This window comes from Eubalaena glacialis, chromosome 2 (assembly GCF_028564815.1).
Source record: "Eubalaena glacialis isolate mEubGla1 chromosome 2, mEubGla1.1.hap2.+ XY, whole genome shotgun sequence".
NCBI classification, from domain to species: domain Eukaryota; kingdom Metazoa; phylum Chordata; class Mammalia; order Artiodactyla; family Balaenidae; genus Eubalaena; species Eubalaena glacialis.
This window is the reverse complement of record NC_083717.1, coordinates 112,375,006-112,398,042: the sequence shown is the minus strand read 5'-3', so window position 1 is coordinate 112,398,042 and position 23,037 is coordinate 112,375,006. Positions and strand designations below refer to the sequence as shown.

The window sequence follows — 23,037 nt, the reverse complement described above, 5'->3', positions numbered from 1 at the left end:
TTAGGATTCTCTATGTATAGTATCATGTCATCTGCAAACAGTGACAGCTTTACTTCTTTTTTTCCGATTTGGATTCCTTTTATTTCTTTTTCTTCTCTGATTGCTGTGGCTAACACTTCCAAAACTATGTTGAATAATAGTGGTGAGAGTGGGCAAACTTGTCTTGTTCCTGATCTTAGTGGAAATGGTTTCAGTTTTTCACCATTGAGGACAATGTTGGCTGTGGGTTTGTCATATATGGCCTTTATTATGTTGAGGAAAGTTCCCTCTATGCCTACTTTCTGCAGGGCTTTTATCATAAATGGGTGTGGAATTTTGTCGAAAGGTTTCTCTGCATCTATTGAGATGATCATATGGGTTTTCTCCTTCAGTTTGTTAATATGATGTATCACGTTGATTGATTTGCATATATTGAAGAATCCTTGCATTCCTGGAATAAACCCCACTTGATCATGGTGTATGATCCTTTTAATGTGCTGTTGGATTCTGTTTGCTAGTATTTTGTTGAGGATTTTTGCATCTATGTTCATCAGTGATATTGGCCTGTAGTTTTCTTTCTTTGTGACATCTTTGTCTGGTTTTGGTATCAGGGTGATGGTGGCCTGGTAGAATGAGTTGGGGAGTGTTCCTCCCTCTGCAATATTTTGGAAGAGTTTGAGAAGGATAGGTGTTAGCTCTTCTCTAAATGTTTGATAGAATTCACCTGTGAAGCCATCTGGTCCTGGGCTTTTGTTTGTTGGAAGATTTTTAATCACAGTTTCAATTTCAGTGCTTGTGATTGGTCTGTTCATATTTTCTCTTTCTTCCTGGTTCAGTCTCGGCAGGTTGTGCATTTCTAAGAATTTGTCCACTTCTTCCAGGTTGTCCATTTTATTGGCATAGAGTTGCTTGTAGTAATCTCTCATGATCGTTTGTATTTCTGCAGTGTCAGTGGTTACTTCTCCTTTTTCATTTCTAATTCTATTGATTTGAGTCTTCTCCCTTTTTGTCTTGATGAGTCTGGCTAATGGTTTATCAATTTTGTTTATCTTCTCAAAGAACCAGCTTTCAGTTTTATTGATCTTTGCTATTGTCTCCTTCATTTCTTTTTCATTTATTTCTGATCTGATCTTTATGATTTCTTTCCTTCTGCTAGCTTTGGGGTTTTTTTTGTTCTTCTTTCTCTAATTGCTTTAGGTGCAAGGTTAGGTTGTTTATTCGAGATGTTTTCTGTTTCTTGATGTAGGCTTGTATTGCTATAAACTTCCCTCTTAGAACTGCTTTTGCTGCATCTCATAGGTTTTGGGTCGTCTTGTCTCCATTGTCATTTGTTTCTAGGTATTTTTTGATTTCCCCTTTGATTTCTTCAGTGATCACTTCGTTATTAAGTAGTGTATTGTGTAGCCTCCATGTGTTTGTATTTTTTACAGATCTTTTCCTGTAATTGATATCTAGTCTCATAGCGTTGTGGTCGGAAAAGATACTTGATACGATTTCAATTTTCTTAAATTTACCAAGGCTTGATTTGTGACCCAAGATATGATCTATCCTGGAGAATGTTCCATGAGCACTTGAGAAAAATGTGTATTCTGTTGTTTTGGGGTGGAATGTCCTATAAATATCAATTAAGTCCATCTTGTTTAATGTATCATTTAAAGCTTGTGTTTCCTTATTTATTTTCATTTTGGATGATCTGTCCATTGGTGAAAGTGGGGTGTTAAAGTCCCCTACTATGATTGTGTTACTGTCGATTTCCCCTTTTATGGCTGTTAGTATTTGCCTTATGTATTGAGGTGCTCCTATGTTGGGTGCATAAATATTTACAATTGTTATACCTTCCTCTTGGATCGATCCCTTGATCATTATATAGTGTCCTTCTTTGTCTCTTGTAATAGTCTTTATTTTAAAGTCTATTTTGTCTGATATGAGAATTGCTACTCCAGCTTTCTTTTGATTTCCACTTGCATGGAATATCTTTTTCCATCCCCTCACTTTCAGTCTGTATGTGTCCCTAGGTCTGAAGTGGGTCTCTTGTAGACAGCATATATGTGGGTCTTGTTTTTGTATCCATTCAGCCAGTCTGTGTCTTCTGGTGGGAGCATTTAATCCATTTACATTTAAGGTAATTATCGATATGTATGTTCCTATTCCCCTTTTCTTAAATGTTTTGGGTTTGTTATTGTAGGTGTTTTCCTTCTCTTGTGTTTCTTGCCTAGAGAAGTTCCTTTAGCATTTGTTGTAAAGCTGGTTTGGTGGTGCTGAACTCTCTCAGCTTTTGCTTGTCTGTAAAGGTTTTAATTTCTCCATCAAATCTGAATGAGATCCTTGCTGGGTAGAGTAATCTTGGTTGTAGGTTTTTCTCCTTCATCACTTTAAGTATATTCTGCCACTCCCTTCTGGCTTGCAGAGTTTCTGCTGAAAGATCAGCTGTTAACCTCATGGGGATTCCCTTGTGTGTTATTTGTTGTTTTTCCCTTGCTGCTTTTAATATGTTTTCTTTATATTTAATTTTTGATAGTTTGATTAATATGTGTCTTGGCGTGTTTCTCCTTGGATTTATCCTGTATGGGACTCTCTGTGCTTCCAGGACTTGATTAACTATTTCCTTTCCCATATTAGGGAAGTTTTCAACTATAATCTCTTCAAATATTTTCTCAGTCCCTTTCTTTTTCTCTTCTTCTTCTGGGACGCCTATAATTTGAATGTTGGTGCGTTTAATGTTGTCCCAGAGGTCTCTGAGACTGTCCTCAATTCTTTTCATTCTTTTTTCTTTATTCTGCTCTGCAGTAGTTATTTCCACTATTTTATCTTCCAGGTCACTTACCCGTTCTTCTGCCTCAGTTATTCTGCTATTGATCCCTTCTAGAGTATTTTTAATTTCATTTATTGTGTTTTTCATCGTTGCTTGGTTCCTCTTTAGTTCTTCTACGTCCTTGTTAAATGTTTCTTGCATTTTGTCTATTCTATTTCCAAGATTTTGGATCATCTTTACTGTCATTATTCTGAATTCTTTTTCAGGTAGACTGCCTATTTCCTCTTCATTTGTTAGGTCTGGTGTGTTTTGACCCTGCTCCTTCATCTGCTGTGTGTTTTTCTGTCGTCTCATTTTGCTTATCTTACTGTGTTTGGGGTCTCCTTTTCACAGGCTGCAGGTTCGTAGTTCCCGTTGTTTTTGGTATCTGCCCCCAGTGGCTAAGGGTTGGTTCAGTGGATTGTGTAGGCTTCCTGGTGGAGGGAACTAGTGCCTGTGTTCTGGTGGATGAGGCTGGATCTTGTCTTTCTGGTGGGCACGTCCACGTCTGGTGGTGTGTTTTGGGGTGTCTGTGGCCTTATTACGATATTAGGCAGCCTCTCTGCTAATGTATGGGGCTGTGTTCCTGTCTTGCTAGTTGTTTGGCATAGGGTGTCCAGCACTGTAGCTTGCTGGTCGTTGAGTGAAGCTGAGTCTTGATGTTGAGATGGACATCTCTGAGAGGTTTTCGCCATTTGGTATTACGTGGAGCTGGGAGGTCTCTTGTGGACCAGTGTCCTGAAGTTGGCTCTCCCACCTCAGAGGCACAGCCCTGATGCCTGGCTGGAGCACCAAGAGCCTTTCATCCACACGGCTCAGAATAAAAGGGAGAAAAAATAGAAAGAAAGAAAGAAAGAAAGAGGATAAAATAAAAAATAATAAAATAAAGCTATTATAATGAAAAATAAAAAAATTAATAAGAAAAAAATTTATTAAGAAAAAAAATTTTTAATTTTTTAAAATAAAAAATAAGAAAAAAATTATTAAGAAAAAATTTTTCTTAAATTTTTTAAAATAGAAAATAAGGAAAAAATTATTAAGAAAAATTTTATTAAGAAAAAAAATTTTTTAAGTAAAAATAAAACAAAACAAAAAAACGGATGAACCGAACCCTAGGACAAATGGTGAAAGCAAAGCTATACAGACAAAATCTCACCCAGAAGCATACACATATACACTCACAAAAAAAGGAAAAGGGGAAAAATTAATATATCCTGCTCCCAAAGTCCACCTCCTGAATTTGGGATGAATCGTTGTCTATTCAGGTATTCAACAGATACAGGCACATCACGTTGTTTGTGGAGCTTTAATCTGCTGCTTCTGAGGCTGCTGGGAGAGATTTCCCTTTCTCTTCTTTGTTCGTACAGCTCCTGGGGTTCAGCTTTGGATGTGGACCCACCTCTGCGTGTAGGTCGCCTGAGGGCATCTGTTCTTCGCTCACACAGGACGGGGTTAAAGGAGCAGCTGCTGCCAGGGCTCTGGCTCACTTAGGCCGTGGGGAGGGAGGGGTACGGATGCGGGGCGAGCCTGCGGCAGCAGAGGCCGGCGTGACGTTGCAGCAGCCTGAGGTGCGCCGTGCGTTCTCCCGGGGAAGTTGTCCCTGGATCACGGGAGCCTGGCCGTGGCGGGCTGCACAGGCTCCCGGGAGGGGCGGTGTGGATAGTGACCTGTGCTCGCACACAGGCTTTTTGGTGGCGTCAGCAGCAGCCTTAGCGTCTCATGCCCGTCTCTGGGGTCTGCGCTGATAGCCGCGGCTCGCGCCCGTCTCTGGAGCTCGTTTAGGCGGCGCTCTGAATCCCCTCTCCTTGTGTGCCGCGAAACAAAGAGGCAAGAAAAAGTCTCTTGCCTCTTCGGCAGCTGCAGACTTTTTCCCGGACTCCCTCCCGGCTAGCTGTGGTGCGCTAACCCCTTCAGGCTGTGTTCACGCCACCAACCCCAGTCCTCTCCCTGCGATCCGACCGAAGCCCGAGCCTCAGCTCCCAGCCTCCGCCCGCCCAGGCAGGTGAGCAGACAAGCCTCTCGGGCTGGTGAGTGCTGGCCGGCACTGATCCTGTGTGCGGGAATCTCTCCGCTTTGCCCTCTGCACCCCTATTGCTGCGCTCTCCTCCGTGGCTCTGAAGCTTCCCCCCTCTGCCACCCGCAGTCTCCGCCCGCGAAGTGGCTTCCTAGTGTGTGGAAACCTTTCCTCCTTCACAGCTCCCTCCCACTGGGGCAGGTCCCGTCCCTATTCTTTTGTCTCTGTTATTTCTTTTTTCTTTTGCCCTACCCAAGTACGTGGGGAGTTTCTTGCCTTTTGGGAGGTCTGACGTCTTCTGCCAGCGTTCAGTGGGTGTTCTGTAGGAGCAGTTCCACGTGTAGATGTATTTCTAATGTATCTGTGGGAAGGAAGGTGATCTCCGCGTCTTACTCTTCCGCCATCTTGCCCAGACCCCCTCTATTTCTTCTTGATTCAGTTTTGGTGGGATGTATTTTTCTGGAAAGTTGTCCATTTCTTCTAGGTTGTCAAATTTTTTGGCATATAGTTGTTCATAGTATTCTCTTATGGTTTTTTAGTATTGCTGTGGTATCGGTTGAGATTTCTCCTTTTTCATTTCTTATTTTGTTTGTTTGGGTTCCCTCTCTTTTCTTTTCTTCTTGGTGAGCCTGGCCAGAGGTTTGTCAATTTTGATAACCCTTTCAAAGAACCAGGTCTCGGTTTTATTGATTTTCTTTCTATTGTTTTCTAATCTCTATTTTATATATTTCCTCCCTGATCTTTATTATTATTTTTTCCTTTTTCTGACTTTAGGTTTTGTTTGTTCCTCATTTTGTAATTCTTTTAGGTGGTATGTTAGGTTGTTTATTTGAGATTTTTCTTGTTTTTTGAGGAAGGCCTGTATTGCTATGAACATCCCTCGAAGACCTGCTTTTGCTGTATCACATAGATTTTGTATGGTTGTGTTTTCATTGTCATTTTTATCAAGGTATTTTTAAATTTTCTTTTTGATTTCCTTGTTAACCCATCGGTCTTTTAGTAGCACGTCGTTTAGTCTCTATGTCATCATTTTTTTCTTATTTCTTTTCCTGTGGTTGGTTTCTAGTTTCATGCCATTGTGGTCAGAGAAGATGCTTGAAATAATTTCTGTACTCTTAAATTTGTTGAGGTTAGTCTTGTGCCCTAGTATGTGGTCAAGCCTAGAGAATGTTCCATGTGCACTTGAAAAGAATGTGTATTCTGGGCTTTTTGGATGTAATGTCCTGAAAATATCAATTAAGTCTAACTGTTCCATTGTATCATTTAGGATCTTTTGCCTTACTGATTTTCTGTCTAGAAGATCTATCCATTGACTTAAGTGGGGTGTTAAAGTTTCCTACTATTATTGTATTCCCATCGATTTCTCCCTTTATGTCTGTTAGCATTTGTTTTATGTATTTGGGTGCTCCTATATTAGGTGCATATATGTTGATGGGTGTAAAATCCTCTTGTATTGATCCTTTTACCATTACATAGTGTCCTTCTTTATCTTTCTTTATGGCCTTTGTTTTAAAGTCTATTTTTGTCTGATATGAGTATTGCAACTCTTGCTTTCTTGTCATTTCCGTTTGCATGAAATATCTTTTTCCATCCCCTCACTTTCAATCTATGTGTGTCCTTTGCCCTAAGATGGATCTCTTGTAGGCAGCATATTGTAGGCTCTTGTTTTTTTAATCCTCTCTGCCACTCTGTCTTTTTTTAAAATATATAAATTTATTTATTTTATTTTATTTATTTTATTTTTGGCTGCATTGGGTCTTCGTTGCTGCACACGGTCTTTTCTCTGGTTGCAGTGAGCGGGGGCTACTCTTCATTGCGGTGCACAGGCTTCTCATTGTGGTGGCTTCTCTTGTTGGGAGCACGGGCTCTAGGCGTGCAGGCTTCAGTTGTTGTGGCACGCGGGCTCAGTAGTTGTGGCTCATGGGCTCTAGAGCGCAGGCTCAGTAGTTGTGGCACACAGGCTTAGTTGCTCCGTGGCATGTGGGATCTTCCCGGACCAGGGCTCGAACCCGTATCTCCTGCTTTGGCCGGCAGATTCTTAACCACTGCCCCACCAGGGAAGTCCCCACTCTATGTCTTTTGATTGGAGTATTCAGTCCATTGACACTTAAGGTAATTATTGATACATATGTATTTATTGCCATTTTAAACCTTGTTTTCCAGATGATTTGATCTTTCTTCTTTGTTCCTTTTTCTTTTTGTGATTTGATGATTTCCTTCTATTTTATGCTTGTGTTCTCTTATTTTTGGTCTTTGTGAATCTACTGTATGTTTTTGATTTGTGGTTGCCCTGTTTTTCAAGTATGTTAACCCCTTCCTAGATCTGCTTGCTTTAGACTGATAGTAATACAGGCTCAGGTACATTCTAAAAAAAAGATTCTACATTTTCTTACTCTCCTTCCCCACCTTTTATGATTTTGATGTCCTATTTCACTTCTTCATGTTTGTCCTTTTGCTGTTCCTTATGTTTATCATCACTTTCATAAATAGTTTTTTTTTCTTTCTTTCTCATCTGTTTACTAGCTAATTTAAGTGATTTACTTTCCAATTATGATTTCCTCCTTCCTGTATCTTCTTGCTTCTTTACTATTTAGAGAACACTTTCAATATTTCTTTTAGGATAGGTTTAGTATTGCTGTATTCTTTTCATTTTTGCTTGTCTGAGAAATTCTTTATTTCGCCTCCTATTCTAAATGGTAATCTTGCTGGGTAGAGTATTCTAGGTTGAAGTTTTTTTTTCCTTTCAAGACTTTGAGTATATTTTGCCACTCCCTTCTTGCCTGTAGAGAAATCAGCTGATAGCCTTATGGGGGTTCCCTTGTAATTAACTCTTTGTTTTTTTCTTGCTGCCTTCAGAATCCTCTTTAACTTTTGCCATTTTTATTATAATATGTCTTGGTGTAGGTCTGTTTGGGTTCATCTTGTTTGGGACCCTTTGTGCCTCCTATATCTGGATATCTGTTTCCTTCTTTAGGTTTGGGAAGTTTTCAGCCATAATTTCTTCAAATACATTTTCAGTCCTCTTTTCTCTTTCTTCTCCTTCTGGAATCCCTATTATGCATAGATTGACCCAGTTTATATTAGCCCATAGGTCTTTTATATTGCTTTCATTTTTTAAAATTTGGTTTCTGTCTGCCATTTTGATTGGGTAATTTGCATTATTCTTTCTTCCAGATCACTTATTCTTTCTTCTGCATTATTCATTCTACTATTCATTGCCTTTAGCTCAGTTATTGTCTTGGCAAATTAATTTTCTAATTTTTCTTGACTCCTCCTTAAAGTTTCTAATTCCTTTTTACAGTAATCTGCTTTTCTGTTGATAGCCTTTCTTAATTCCTTCAGTATTTTCATTACCTCCTTTTGAACATGGTGTCTATTAGACTGAAGAGGTCTGTTTCACTGTTTGTTCCTTCAGGGGAATTCTGTCGGTCTTTTAACTGGGAGTGGTTCCTCTGCTTCTTCACTTTGCTTATATTTCTCTAAGGAAAAACAATTATCTACTGTAGTCTTGGAGGCTATTTATATGTGGGAGTGGCCCTGTGTAGCTTGTGTGGGTATAATATTTTTTTGGTGTGAAGGCTGTTACTGGTTTGAATGCTTGCCGTCTCTTTCCTCAGTGTGTGCTGGCCGTTATCCCCTTGATAGGGTGTGTGCAGGTGCACAGCCCACACACACTCCCAGGAAGGTGGGGGCGGCAGTTGGCACCCTTTTGTGGGACCCTCAGCGGTGGCAGCAGTCTGCGCCCACCTCTGGAGTCTGAGATGGTAGTGGCAGCTCACGCCTGCCCCTGAAGTTCATGTAGGCAGTGCCCTGCCACCTGAGAGCTTGAGCGGAGAGAGAAGCTCCTATGGCAGTCCCTCCCCTCTTTTCACACCCCCCCCCCAACAATGGTGCCTTGCCTTTTTGGCAGGCCCAGGCTTCTTCCTCTATTCCCTGGGTTATGGTGCACCACACCCTTGCCCTCTCAGGCTGTCTCCACACAGCCAACCCCAGTCCTTTCCCCAGGTCTGACCTCCGAAGTGCGAGCCTCAGCCCCCAGCCCCCGCCCATCCCAGTGGAGGGGCATTTCAGGTTGGGGAGTGCCAGGTGGTGGCACCAATTGTGCAGGTCTCTCTGTGCTTTGCCCTCCGCAAAGCAAACCAGTTGCTGTGCTCTCCTCTGAGGCTCCAAAGCTTCCCCTTTGTCTCGGCTATCTCCCTGCCAGTGAGAGGACTTACAGTGTGTGGAAACCTTTGCTCATCTTATTTCTGTTACAAAATTTTGTCAACAAGAAAAATAACTTGGTATGATAAAATTTTTATAAGTAATGAAATAGATATAAATGATATGAGAGTTTTTAGCTAAAAGAAAAAATATGTTTTAGGGTATGTCTACTTAAAAATAATTTCCTCAAAACTTTTGGTAACTTAAACCTTAGAGTTTTGCTAAGTTAAATTAAATAATGGGAATTCATTGAATGTCTAGATAATTTTTAAATGAGATAAAATACTGAAACTTAATTGCTTAAGAAGTCTATTTTTATCTACTTTTGACCCCTTATTATAGAGAGACTAAATGTGTTTGAGACTATTAATAAATATATTTTGTGCTTTATTGAAATATTGTACTAAAATTATTAGAAATAATAAGATTAAAAAAAGTATGTGTAAAGTAGGATATATGTTGTCAGTAAGAGAAAGTATAAGGAATGGAAATGCATCTTGTTAAAGGAAAAGAAAATAATTTTGTCCTAAGAGAGGTTGAAAAAAAAGAGAAAGAGGGAAAGCATAGGACAAAATCTGAAGGTAAAAAAAGAAGTTATAGAAAGTTTGTGGAAAAGAAACCCTAAGAAAAGAATTTTGTATGTGATCAGGACTGGCTAAGATTGGAATGAATTTAATTAAGTAAATGAGTTTTAATATTAAATGTAAGGGTGGTACAAAACTAGAATCTGATTTTCTCTGTCTATTAAGAAGACAAAGTCTTCTTGGAATAATTATCTTGTTTTGATAAAACACTGTAAAGTTTCTTTAACCTTTTAAGGAATCTGTTGCAACTTTCTGTATTTGCCTTTGAAATCGTTTTCATTACCTTGGTTTAGAGAATAAGTATTGTTTCACAGTGACCTATGACCCCATTTGAGTAAGTGTTTTAAGACCTTTTTGGTATTTTTGACAAACTTCCTCCAAATCAAATTCTAATAAAGTCTTTTGACTTACAACTTTGGATGTCCTCTCTCCTTACAAAAAGAGAGACATTTAACTAATCATGTATATTTGATATGTTAAATTACATAAGAAGCATTATCAGATAAGAAGCAATGTTAAGCCTCCTTTATGTTGTGTCTGTACAGATATAAATGTTCCAGAATATTATGTGAAATTTCTAGAAGGCTTGTATGTCCTGAGGTAAAATGTTATCTGTCATCAAAATTGAAGCTCACACTAAGAGGACTGAACCCAAGTATCAGGGAAATGCCCAAACTGACTTTCATACAAAGGCAGAAACAATAAAAGAATCTGTAAAGAGTGTGACACATGTGGATAAAGCCCATTCCGCTTCTGCAAAAATTTGATCCCTCATTGCCAGACTTTTGCCATCCTGATGTCCTTGTAACATGGCAACAGTCTGCTCCTGAATCAGAGAATTTAAGATGAGTAAACAACAGCTATAAAGGAAACAAACAGCGCAGTGGGAAACCCAAGATGGTCACTTGGTTCTTCCCAGCTCCCTGGCAAACCTCCTTTTTCATGTGATGTGTGAAAGCCTCCTCTTGCCATGAGGCTGATGCCCTCACGATAGCAAAGAAACTGTTTAAAAAATGTGTTTTCCACTTGGGGTATACCTTTCACAATGTCTAGTGTTGAAGGCACCCACTTCACGAGGCAAATCGTGAAAGTGTTAAGAAAAACCTTGTGGAGACGTCCCTGGTGGTCCAGTGGTTAGGACTCTGCGCTTCCACTGCAGGGGGGCGTGGGTTTGTTCCGTGGTCAGGGAACTAAGATCCCACATGCCACACGGTGCGGCCAAAAGAGAAAAAAAGAGAAAAAGAAACCTTGCAAACCTCTTGAAATTATCACTGTCCCTATCACCTTCAATCATCAGGCAAGGTCAATGGAACTAATGGAAAAACTGGACTCAAGCAGAACAAGAATTAATTACATGGGGGACTTCCCTGGTGGTCCAGTGGTTAAGACTCCACGCTCCCAATGTAGGGGGCCCGGGGTTCGTTCCCTGGTCAGGGAACTAGATCCCGCATGCCACAACTAAAGATGCTGCAAGCCGCAACTAAAGACCCACATGCTGCAATGAAGATCCTGCATGCTGCAACTAAGACCCGGTGCAGCCAAATAAACAAACAAACAAATATTTTAAAACAAACAAAAAAAATCCTTTAAAAAAGAATTAATTACATGGCGGAGGGGTAGTGGTGGTGGGATGAATTGGGAGATTGGGATTGACGTATATACACTAAGATGTATAAAAGATAACTAATAACCTGTTGCATAAAAAATAAATAAAATTCAAAAATAAAATGAAAAAAGAATTACATAGGATTGAATGAACTGATAAATATGATTATAATTTTTTATCGTTTTGTCTAAAATACTACTGATTTTTAATCATTCGTTTTCCAGATAAAATTTTAAAGACTTAAAACAATTTGGTAAATTAAACATTTTTAAGCAGAATTGAAACACTTATCTTTTTCTCCCTATCTGATTTCTCCAGAATTCTCAAACTAAGCCCTTTTCCTGAAGCTAAATGACTTGATACAAACTTCAGAGAAATTGCCACAACAGCTCATATTTAAATAATCCTCATGCTTGTTTCTGTATGAGCCACTCAGAAAGTTTACTTGAACACCTGATGACATCATTAGAGACATTTCAAACTGCAAAAGATGCTTTGACCCTGACATCTAGAAATCTTGATTGACTGCCTCTTGGGCCCAGAACCTGGTTTAGAAGTTGCTCTAATTATTAACCTTTGTTTTTCTTTCATTTCTATGAAAGTCCTCTTATTAAATACCTGATTGCTTGCCCCATAGTCCCAGCTTTGGGAGCACACCTGTATCACCACCTCCTAAAATGAGATATAACTATTTAACTAAACTGAGCTGTTTTCAGAACTAAAAACTGGTTCAAAGAAATGGAAGACTCTACTAACCCATTCTCTTCACAGTTACCAGCTCAGCTTTTAATACGTGAAACTTCCAGAGACGTTTCAGAAGAGGAAACTATTGGGGCCCTAGGTAGGCCACCACAAAATGTGCCTCAATGGCATATTGATTATTTTGAATTAAAGTTACTTAAGAAACAGCCAATGCAAGGGGGACGCTCTCACCCTCCTTTCTGTCTCCCTGAAAGCAGGAAGTATATCTCCCATGTGAAAAGTGCACCCCCTGCATCTGGAAGTAGAAGGACACCCTTATCACCAGAGATAGGAAATTCAGGCCAAGATTCCTATATAAACAAATATTATTATATCTTTAAGTTACTATACCAAGCCCAAACTCTGTTAAATTAAAAGTAATTAAATTAAATATAATCAGGTGTAATTCTGGTTATTGTAACCAAGTTTCTTTATTGATTACTCTGTAACCAGATATTTAACAGTGCCTTTTAAGTCTTATTTATAGATAGTTATTATTGTACTCCGATGCTGTTGCAAAAGTGCTTCATCTTCAAGACGATTCATAAGAAGCCTATGGAAGCAGTTAACAACAGTTCCACATCAAGAGGATGGCTGTGCGAGGATTCCAGCCCACAATGACTTAAAACAAGGAGCTGTCCTGCAGCTAGAGCCCCTAAATAAGGCATCCAGAGATTTTTACTCCCTGACAGGCAGGGTCAATGCCCCTGCTCAACACTGAAGCAGCTACAGGAGACAGACCATCTATCGCCCCTCTGCTTCCCATACAATTATAGGGGTAAAATCTCTGAAGGGGGAATGGGGGGCGGGGAAGGGGCAGGGCACAACCATGAAAAGAATGACACAGTTGTTGAGGATATGACAAAAACTGGTTAGAACCAATTAGGCCCAACATGGAGGAAGATTCGACTTCCATTAGACCTTGAGCCTCATTTTATGCTCATTGTAATATAAATATGAGCATCTAAATGACACACCCAGAGGTGCCATGACAGTTCTGAGGCCAACCATAAAAGGCCAAAAAGTGGGTGGTGGCCCAATTCCTGGAAATCCCTGCCCCTTCCCCAAAATATTTGGAATAATCCTCCCAATTATGAGCCTATGGAGTTACCCACCCTATAAAAACTAACCACCGCCAGACCTTTGAGAGGGCCCACACTCTGTCTATGGAGCGTGTATCTCCCGGGGCTGCTTTCCACTTTTGAGACAGACACATATGGAACGTGTATCTCTCTAAATAAACCTGCTTTCCCACTTAGAGCCCCCTTGCCTGCCCACTTGTATCCTTCACAAGCATCCTATATTAATCTACTTCTTGCCTATCTTCTTTGCCTCTTGCAGAATTCCTTCTGTGCTGAGACATAAAGAACCTGAGCTTCATTAAGTCCTGAGACCAGGTATGTGATTTCAGCTGGGAGGTTGTGGGTTTGAGTCCCTTCCTAAGCCAGAGATTGTGGATTCAAGTCCCATCTGAAGTGCAAATGGGTTCGAGTCCCAATCTGAGGTGTGCAGTTTCAATTATATCCCTGAGGGATCAACTAACCTCGATTGTAATCAAAACGCGACCTGCCTGAGACCATACCCTGAAGTCTATCTGGGCTCAAATGTGACCCAGGCGTGTAGCATACTCTTCTTTTTCCTCCTCACAATGTGAATTTCCTGGGGCAAATCTACCCCAGCTCTGAGGAACTCAATGGATCTGGAGCAGGTTATTAGCCATTCCGGCGATGAAAGGGACATGAGACCAAAATTGATCATCAGTGCTTTCTAAAGGAAAGATTTCAATGATGACATATGTAAGATCAATTAAAAATTAAAATGGAGTAACTGGGGTTCACACATCCCAAATGGAGCCTGGTGGCCATTGTGGATATGGTTTCAGACATGTTTCTGCATCCCTGAGAACTTGAATTTTCTGAGCTGTATCAAACTCAAGGATACCACCATTCATTTTCAAAACAATATCTGCCAGCAGCTGCCAGCTGCAACCTTATGGTCTCAAGGTCTTCCTCTGTAACTGTGCAACTATTTTGGACATCAACTAACTTTGCTTAACAAGCATCCTTACTTCTTGCCAGCTCCAATCCTATTTCTTGACAAACAACTTCTGTAACTTTGTGGTTTTTGCCTATATAAGCCTCCCACATTTTGCAGTCAGGCAGAACACAGTTCAAGTGCTTCTTGAATCTGTGCTCCCTGGCTATAGTCCTCAGCTTGGCTTGAATAAAACTCTCTTCTATTCCTTAATATAGATTGTTTATTGATTATTTGTGTTGATAATAGCATGAGGTAGCACGATTTGGATGTCCCATTGACCCAGCACCATGTATTGAAAAGACCTGAACTACAATGGTGACTTTGTCATACTCAAGTGACTGTGTAAGTGCAGGTATCTGTTCATGAGAGGAATTGGTCAATAAATTCTTTTTAATAATGTCCTTATTGATGTTCGTTTTAAGGTAATATCCTCTTAAAAAGCATTGCAAAATGCTACTTGTTTTTCTAGTCTGTGGAAATGTTTGTATAAGATTGGTGTTCTTTCTTTCTTAAGGGTTTGGGGAAATTCATCAGGAAAACACTTTGGGCTTGGAGTGTTCTTTGTGGGTGATTTCTAATTTGTCATTCAATTTCTTTAATAGATGTAGAACTTTTCATATTTTAAATTTTCTTTGTATCATTTCTGTTAAATTGTGGTTCTCAAGGAATTTATCAATTTCATCTAAATTTTCAAATTTATTGGCATAAAATTATTCATAACATCCTCTTACTGTCTAATATCTGATAACCCGTACCAATGTCCCCCTTTTCATTCCTGATACTGGTTATTTGCTTCTTCTTTTGTACTTATTTTTTCTTGATCAGTTTGGCTAAAGGTTTGTCAATACTATTAGTCCTTGCAAAAAGACTCAAATTTGGCTTAATTTCTTTATTGTATTTTCCCTCATTTCATTGATGTCTACTCTTTATTATTTCTATCTTTTTGTTTCTTTGAATTTAATTGGTTTGCTTTTTGGCTTCTTGAGATTGATACTTAGATAATTAATTTTCAATCTTTTATCATTTCTAATATTTGTATTTAATGCTATATATTTTCTTTTAAGAATGGGTCTACCTGCATCCTTCACATGTTGATGTGGTATTTTTTTATCACCATTCAGTTCAAAAATATTTTCTTATATCCATTTGTTGTTTAGTTTAATCCCTAGTTTAATTCTAGTTTAATCTGATTATTTAGAAGTGCATTGCTTAAATTCCAAACATCAAATATTTGGGGACTTGTTTAGTTTTCTTTTTTTCTTAGTGATTCCTTGTTTAATTCTAATGTGGTCAGAGAACATACTTTTTATGATTTCAGTCTTTGAAAGTGATGAAACTTACTTTCAGGTACAGTATATAGTCAATTTTATAAATGACATATATGAACTTGAAAAAATTCATATTCTGAAGGTTTGGGGAGGAGTGATTCTTATATCAGATTTGTAAATCATGTTTTCCAAGTCTTGTGTATGTCTATTGATTTTTTTCTTTTTCTTTTTCTTTTTTTTTTTTTTTTAACTGATTATTACATCAGTTAATGTGTTTAAAATCTTCCTCTGTGATTGTGGATTTGCCTATTTCTCCTTCAAGTTTGTTAAGTTTTTTATTTATATATTTTGAGGCTGGTTATTAAGCAAGTAAACATTTAAGGTTGTTATAGCATTGTGTTGTCTTGACACATTTATCATTATGAAATGTCCTTATTGATGTCTCCTAAGGTTACTAAGAATAGTACTTTCTATGACTTCAACTCTTTGAGAGAGGCAATAACCACTTAGAACATACATTTTCTGTCTTTGGTTTAGAGATGAATTCAAATACATTAAGCTGCAAATAATTTTATACTTAAGCCTGGGTATATGGTAGAGGAGTCATTATTGATATTTGTTCAAATTTATGTGTAAGCTTCCCTCAGGGGATTTTACAAATTTATTGGTAAGCTTTTTATTTGTAACAGTGATTTGGGAGGTGAGAGCATTAGTGTCTTTAGCGCATTAGGGCCAGGGATGTTATGTATTCTGTGAGGCATGGGACAGTCGTTTACAAGGACCAATAGTTACTGTTTTGCACAACTTTCAATAGTTCATTTGGTTATTCATTTGGGTGATATAACTGTTAATGATTTTATGCTCTATGCTGACTCTTTTACATATGAACCCTAAAATATTTTTTGTATTCTTTAGATAGACACTGAATTCTCCGTAATTAGTACACAGAGGGACTACTGTGTTTTGTTTGTTTGGAGTTTTATGGAGAGTCAGTCACAATTTTGGAAAAGCACATCAGCTACCCTATTCTGCCCATGGAATTTTTGTTTTTTATATAAGTCGCCTATATTTTGTCAGCAGTGCAACACATAGTCTGTATGTGTGTTGAAGAGGATTCTATAGATAGATGCAAGCATCTGATCACTTCATTGATCTTCTACATTTCATAATGAAACAGTATTTTGTTATAAATTTCCTTCTCTATTTCTTCTTTAAAGTTGGAGCTTTGTTGTGTATATTCATTTAAAAATTATTTGTGTAGGTACATGATATTATGTACAACTTTAGCTCAAGATAATTAATATTTCATTTAAGGATTTTTGTTATAAAAAGAGAAAGCCGGAATCTGATCGGTTGAGAACTTGGTAGAATCACGATGTTTGCTAAGACAACTCAAAGAAGTCTTTTTTATTTCTACTATTTATTGTTATTATTATTTTTTAAAGTTAGCATTGTTACATAAATTGGTTTTAGGCCGGAGAGCCAATTGCCTCCGGGCCGGGAACGTTTTGTCCTCCAGGGCCAGAGGCACTCCTAGGCAGTCCAGGTTGAGACCCGGCCGGAACCTTGGCGCTGCGACGCCGGTTTCCGGCGGGCTCTTTAGAGCGCGGAACAGCTTTGGGCCGAAGGACCATGAGAGGGCCGGAACCGGGTCCCGAAGCTACGATGGAGGGGGACGTGCTTGACACTCTAGAGGCGCTGGGGTGAGTAGTCCTGGGGCCGCCTTTCCCCCGCAAACGTAAGCTGTCCCTCCGCTTGGCTGCCTCCGTCTCCTCCCCGTGGGCCTTCGCTGAGCTCTTGCCGCTCGGTGCAGGCCTCCGTCCCTGCCTCGCCGCCTCCGGCGCGGACAGAGTTAAGAGGGAGGCGGGAGAGAAATCCGCTTGGGGGGTGGAGCAGGCCCGGAGAGCTAGGGCGCTTGGCCCCCTCTTCCGAACTCCTTGCCTCGGAACTCCGCAGCCGGGACCCGCGGCGAAGGCGCGGAGGGGCCCGGCTGGCAGCACTCCTTTGGGGAATTAGTTGCTGCCCCGCGGGTGGTATTATTGTTGACGCGCCGGGGGCAAGGCGCTGGAAGCCGGAGTGCAGCTGTCGACTGTTGTCTCCTACCTTGTACAACCTGTGGCTTAATTAGGGCGCGGGAGCGAATCTTCTGCTTCCTTGACCCGAGAAAGGGGTTTCAGTTCAGTGCAAGTCCATTCATTTCACCGTTTCTTCCATTCATTAACAACGTATTAATTTGGTGTTAATCTGTATTCATTAATGCGTATTTATGTGCTAGGCCGAGGAAGAAGACAGTTTTCAGATTACTAGTAGGTTACCTAGTCGGGGACGATAAAGAGTCTACTGGTGTTTGCAATTCAGGGTGGTTAAGTGCTATGAGAGCTCCTGGAATGATGTTAATACCTGCAGGCATGGGTATCAATACATGCAAAGTAGTCTCTCCTTCAGCCTCATCCTGTTTTTCTTCACAGCCCTGGGGTCCCTATCCCAAATTACCTTGTCCTGAATATTTATTTATTGTCTCTTGAACATCCACCCTCCCCACCCTCCACCCCCTAATACACAAAAGTCAGCTCTAGGAGAACAGGTACCTTACCTGTCTTGTTCCCCAAAACATCCTACAACCAGATCTGCTACAATAAATAGTGGTTGGATGAATGGGTAAATGAATGAAGAAAAGTTCAAAGCAGAGAGTGCACAGAGGTAAGCATAGGGCCAGATAGTTGCAAGTCAAAAAAATACACATTAATTAAAGACATTGGAGCCATCTGTACAATTGTGTGCCCTGCCACATCTGGAATTTCTTGGATAGGATAGGCTGTGCCTTTGCAGTGCTATCGTGAAGCTCGAACCACCCCCTACCCCCCCTTTATTTTTCTTAAAACTACTTGCTCCTCTATCAGTTGCTTCTTTGGGACCCTGATAGTACCTACTTTGCAGCGACTCATTGTTACAGAGCCTTGCACTTACTAGATCCTGAATAAATATTTGTCAAGTGAAAGAACAGAGCCAGTGATTATTTAGGGGGCATTTTTACTTCTGTGAAATCCCGTGGAAATTTTCACGTAACTTGGTTAAGGAAGTAACCAACACAAAAAGTTAAAGTGTTTCGGACCCAAACAGTTTGAGCTCCCAAGTATTCCAGATAAGACTAGTAGGATTCTATAAATAGTTTTTGAAAAATGGAAAGTCAGTGCTTTTTAAAATTTCTTTCATTCTTTGAATTTGTTTATGTTATAGGTGTTTTGAAAAATGAAGTTTGGTATAATCTTGGCTTTTATCAAGGAAAATTAGTTTCAGATTATTCAATATAGAAAGTAAAACAGTTTACACACTTTAGAACTGATTTTTCCTGGAATAATTAAGGACAAGATTTTGAAGTTTGAATTTTCCTATAATGATAATGAAAAGTGAAAAAAGAGTAATTGTTTATTTACAATATGTGTTGTAACTGAACATGCGTTTCAAAGTCTCCATGTAGATTGTGAATAATGCATTTTCTGTTGTGATTAAAACATTTAGGATATCAGTGAAGGTACTTCAATTTATCAGATAAAATAGGGAATTAAAGGGAGGAATTAAAAGGGAAAATCTATGTGAAAGCACAGTTTAGTGATGTACTACATTATAAACGAAAACAGGGTAGTAATAACTTAGTTTCCTAATCTGTGAAAGGAGCAGGCTGGAACAGACTTCAGAAAGTCTCTTTCAGTTCTGACAGTCTATGATTTTGTAGAACAGTGTATCTCAACCCTGGTTATACATCAAAATCATGTTTGAAGCTTGTAAAAAAATGTTTCAGTCTGGTATATACCACCAGCTGAGTGAATCATGATCTTCAGGGGTGCAATATAAGCATGCATTTTTTTTTTTTTTAAACATCTTTATTGAAGTATAATTGCTTTACAATGGTGTGTTAGTTTCTGCTTTATAACAAAGTGAATCAGTTATACATATACATATGTTCCCATATCTCTTCCCTCTTGCATCTCCCTCCCTCCCACCCTCCCTATCCCACCCCTCTAGGTGGTCACAAAGCACCGAGCTGATCTCCCTGTGCTATGCGGCTGCTTCCCACTAGCTATCTATTTTACATTTGGTAGTGTATATATGTCCATGACACTCTCTCACCCTGTCACATCTCACCCCTCCCCCTCCCCATATCCTCAAGTCCATTCTCTAGTAGGTCTCTGTCTTTATTCCCGTCTTGCCACTAGGTTCTTCATGACCTATTTTTTTTTTTTCCTTAGATTCCATATATATGTGTTAGCATACTGTATTTCTTTTTCTCTTTCTGACTTACTTCACTCTGTATGACAGACTTTAATTCCATCCACCTCATTACAAATACCTCCATTTCATTTCTTTTTATGGCTGAGTAATATTCCATTGTATATATGTGCCACATCTTCTTTATCCATTCATCCGATGATGGACACCTAGGTTGCTTCCATGTCCTGGCTATTGTAAACAGAGCTGCAATGAATATTTTGGTACATGACTCTTTCTGAATTATGGTTTTCTCAGGGTATATGCCCAGTAGTGGGATTGCTGGGTCGTATGGTAGTTCTATTTTTAGTTTTTTAAGGAACCTCCATACTGTTCTCCATAGTGGCTGTATCAATTTACATTCCCACCAACAGTGCAAGAGTGTTCCCTTTTCTCCACACCCTCTCCAGCATTTATTGTTTCTAGATTTTTTGGTGATGGCCATTCTGACCGGTGTGAGATGATACCTCATTGTAGTTTTGATTTGCATTTCTCTAATGATTAATGATGTTGAGCATTCTTTCATATGTCTGTTGGCAATCTGTATATCTTCTTTGGGGAAATGTCTGTTTAGGTCTTCTGCCCATTTTTGGATTGGGTTGTTTGTTTTTTTGTTATTGAGCTGCATGAGCTGCTTGTAAATCTTGGAGATCAATCCTTTGTCAGTTGCTTCATTTGCAAATATTTTCTCCCATTCTGAGGGTTGTCTTTTCGTCTTGTTTATGGTTTCCTTTGCTGTGCAAAAGCTTTGAAGTTTCATTAGGTCCCATTTGTTTATTTGTGTTTTTATTTCCATTTCTCTAGGAGTTGGGTCAAAAAGGATCTTGCTGTGATTTATGTCATAGAGTGTTCTGCCTATGTTTTCCTCTAAGAGTTTGATAGTGTCTGACCTTACACTTAGGTCTTTAATCCATTTTGAGTTTATTTTTGTGTATGGTGTCAGGGAGTGTTCTAATTTCATACTTTTACATGTACCTGTCCAATTTTCCCAGCACCACTTATTGAAGAGGCTGTCTTTTCTCCACTGTATATGCTTGCCTCCTTTATCAAAGATAAGGTGACCATATGTGCGTGGGCTTATCTCTGGGCTTTCTATCCTGTTCCATTGATCTATATTTCTGTTTTTGTGCCAGTACCAAACTGTCTTGATTACTGTAGCTTTGTAATATAGTCTGAAGTCAGGGAGCCTGATTCCTCCAGCTCCATTTTTCGTTCTCAAGATAAGCATGCATATTTTTAAAAAGCTTCACAGCCTAGGTTGAGAACCACCATTGTGGAGGGAAATTTATTTCACATATTTACTGAACACAGCTCTGTATTGGATGCTGTTCTGAGAAGTCATTGGTGAGCAAAACAGACTTGGTTCCTGTCCCAATGGAGCTTACAGTCTGGTGGAGAAAAAGACATGATCACACAAATATTTATAAACTAAAATAAGTGTTTCAAAGGAAAAGAACAGGGTGACATAATGTGGCAGGAGGACCTATGTAGTCTTGGGTTAGTGACAGATTACTGAGGAAGTGACATTTGAGTTGAAATAGGAAGGGTGAGTAGGAGTTAACTAGGTGAAGTTGGCTGGGAAAGGAGGACAAAGGTGTCCTTACAGTGAGAACAGAATATGAAAGACCTTAAAGTGGAAAGGATCTGCCATATTAGGAGAACTGGAAGGAGGCTGATGTAGCCAGAGGGCAGAGAGCAAGGACCAGTGTTAGAAGATTGGATCAGCGAGGAACAGGGCGTGCAGCACCTTTTAGGCCATGTTGAGGATTTTGTTCTTTGTCATGACAGCAATGCGACATGATTGAAGAATTTTAAATAAAAAAGGGAGTGATTAGATCAGGGGTCCCCAACCCCCGGGCCGGGCCGTGGACCAGTACTGGTCTGAGGCCTGTTAGGAAGCAGGCTGCACAGCAGGAGGTGAGCAGTGGGTGAGCGTGGAGTGAGTGAAGCTTCATCTGCTGCTCCCCTCGGCTCACATTACCGCCTGAACCAACTCCCCTACCCCCCCCCCGCCCCCGTCTGTGGAAAAATTGTCTTCCACAAAACTGGTCCCTGGTGCCAAAAAGGTTGGGGACCGCTGGATTAGATGTCTAGTTTGAAAAGTTACCTCTGTCAGCAAGGTGGAAAATAGATTGGAGAATTAGTTAGTAGTCTAGGCAAGAAGTGATGGTTGCTTAGTGGCAGTGGATATAGAAAGAAGTATATTACTGGTCTTAGTGATTTGATTGGATGTTAGAGCTGAAGGAGATGACAGTATAAAGGATTCATTTCTTCAACAGGTATTTATTGAGCAACAAAATAAAATGATACACTTTGGAATCTCGATTGGACAGGGAAGAAAGTGAAGGCAGCCGGGAGCTAGGAAATACAGAGAATGCGGAGGGACCATAGGAACTGAGATAGAGATGATATTAAGTGTGGTCAAAAGAGCAAGCTGGAAGGATAGATAGTAGGCTATGGTCAGGGAGTGACATGTTGAAATTAGTGATTTCGGAAGTGACGTAGTTCCAGGTGATGGCATGATCTGGGCGTGGCTTACTTATGTGGAGTGGCAAAGGTTGGAAAAGAGGAGGTTAGGGAATTGAGAGCTCAGGGTATTGGAAAGGGTATACATATGGACTTTGAAGAAACTCAATATAATTGAAAAAAATAGGAATGGAGAGGAAAAACTGAGCACAGGGAATGTTCAAGAGTGTCCAAGAGATTGATAGATGAAAACCACGAGAGAAAGAGGGTGGCAAATCTGACTGGCCTGAGCGTGGAGAGAGCAGGAGATATTTATAAGATAATGAGGGGGTCGATCAAAAAATGGGCAGAAGATCTAAATAGAAATTTCTCCAAAGAAGACATACAGATGGCCAAAAAGCACATGAAAAGATGCTCAACATCTCTAATTATTAGAGAAATGCAAATCAAAACTACCATCACCTCACACTGGTCAGAATGACCATCTTCAAAAAGTCTACAAACAATAAATGCTGAAGAGGGTGTGGAGAAAAGGGAACCCTCCTACACTGTTGGTGGGAATGTAAATTGGTGCAGCCACTATGGAGAACAGTATGGAGGTTCCTTAAAAAACTAAAAGTAGAACTACAATATGAGCCTGCAGTCCCACTCCTGGGCATACATCTGGAGAAAACCATAATTTGAAAAAATACATGCACTCCAATGTTCATTGCAGCACTATTTATAATAGCCAAGACATGGAAGCATCCTAAATGTCCATCGACAGAGGAATGGATAAAGAAGATGTGGTGTATTTATACAATGGAATATTAGTCATAAAAAAGAATGAAATAATGCCATTTGCAGCAACATGGATGGACTTAGAGATTATCATACTAATTGAAGTAAGCAAGAGAAAGACAAATATCATATAATATCACTTATATGTGGAATCTAAAAAAAGAATGATACAAAAATGAACTTATATACAAAACAGAAATAGACCCACAGGACATAGAAAACAAACTTACGGTTACCAAAGGGGAAAGGGTGTGGGTGGGGAGGGGTAAATTAGGAGTTTGGGATTAACATATACATGCTAC

The 23,037-nt window shown here is 39.6% G+C and overlaps 1 protein-coding gene across 1 annotated transcript in view; it reads left to right on the top strand.

Moving 5' to 3' along the window:
- Window positions 1–16,826: 16,826 nt before the first annotated feature.
- Window positions 16,827–23,037, top strand: part of FAM98B (family with sequence similarity 98 member B) — a 35,617-nt gene continuing 29,406 nt past the window's right edge. The window contains exon 1 of the mRNA XM_061182262.1: window positions 16,827–16,926. Within this exon, the coding sequence (XP_061038245.1) occupies window positions 16,856–16,926 (71 nt within the window). The 5' untranslated portion in view covers window positions 16,827–16,855. The remainder of the gene's footprint in view (window positions 16,927–23,037) is intronic.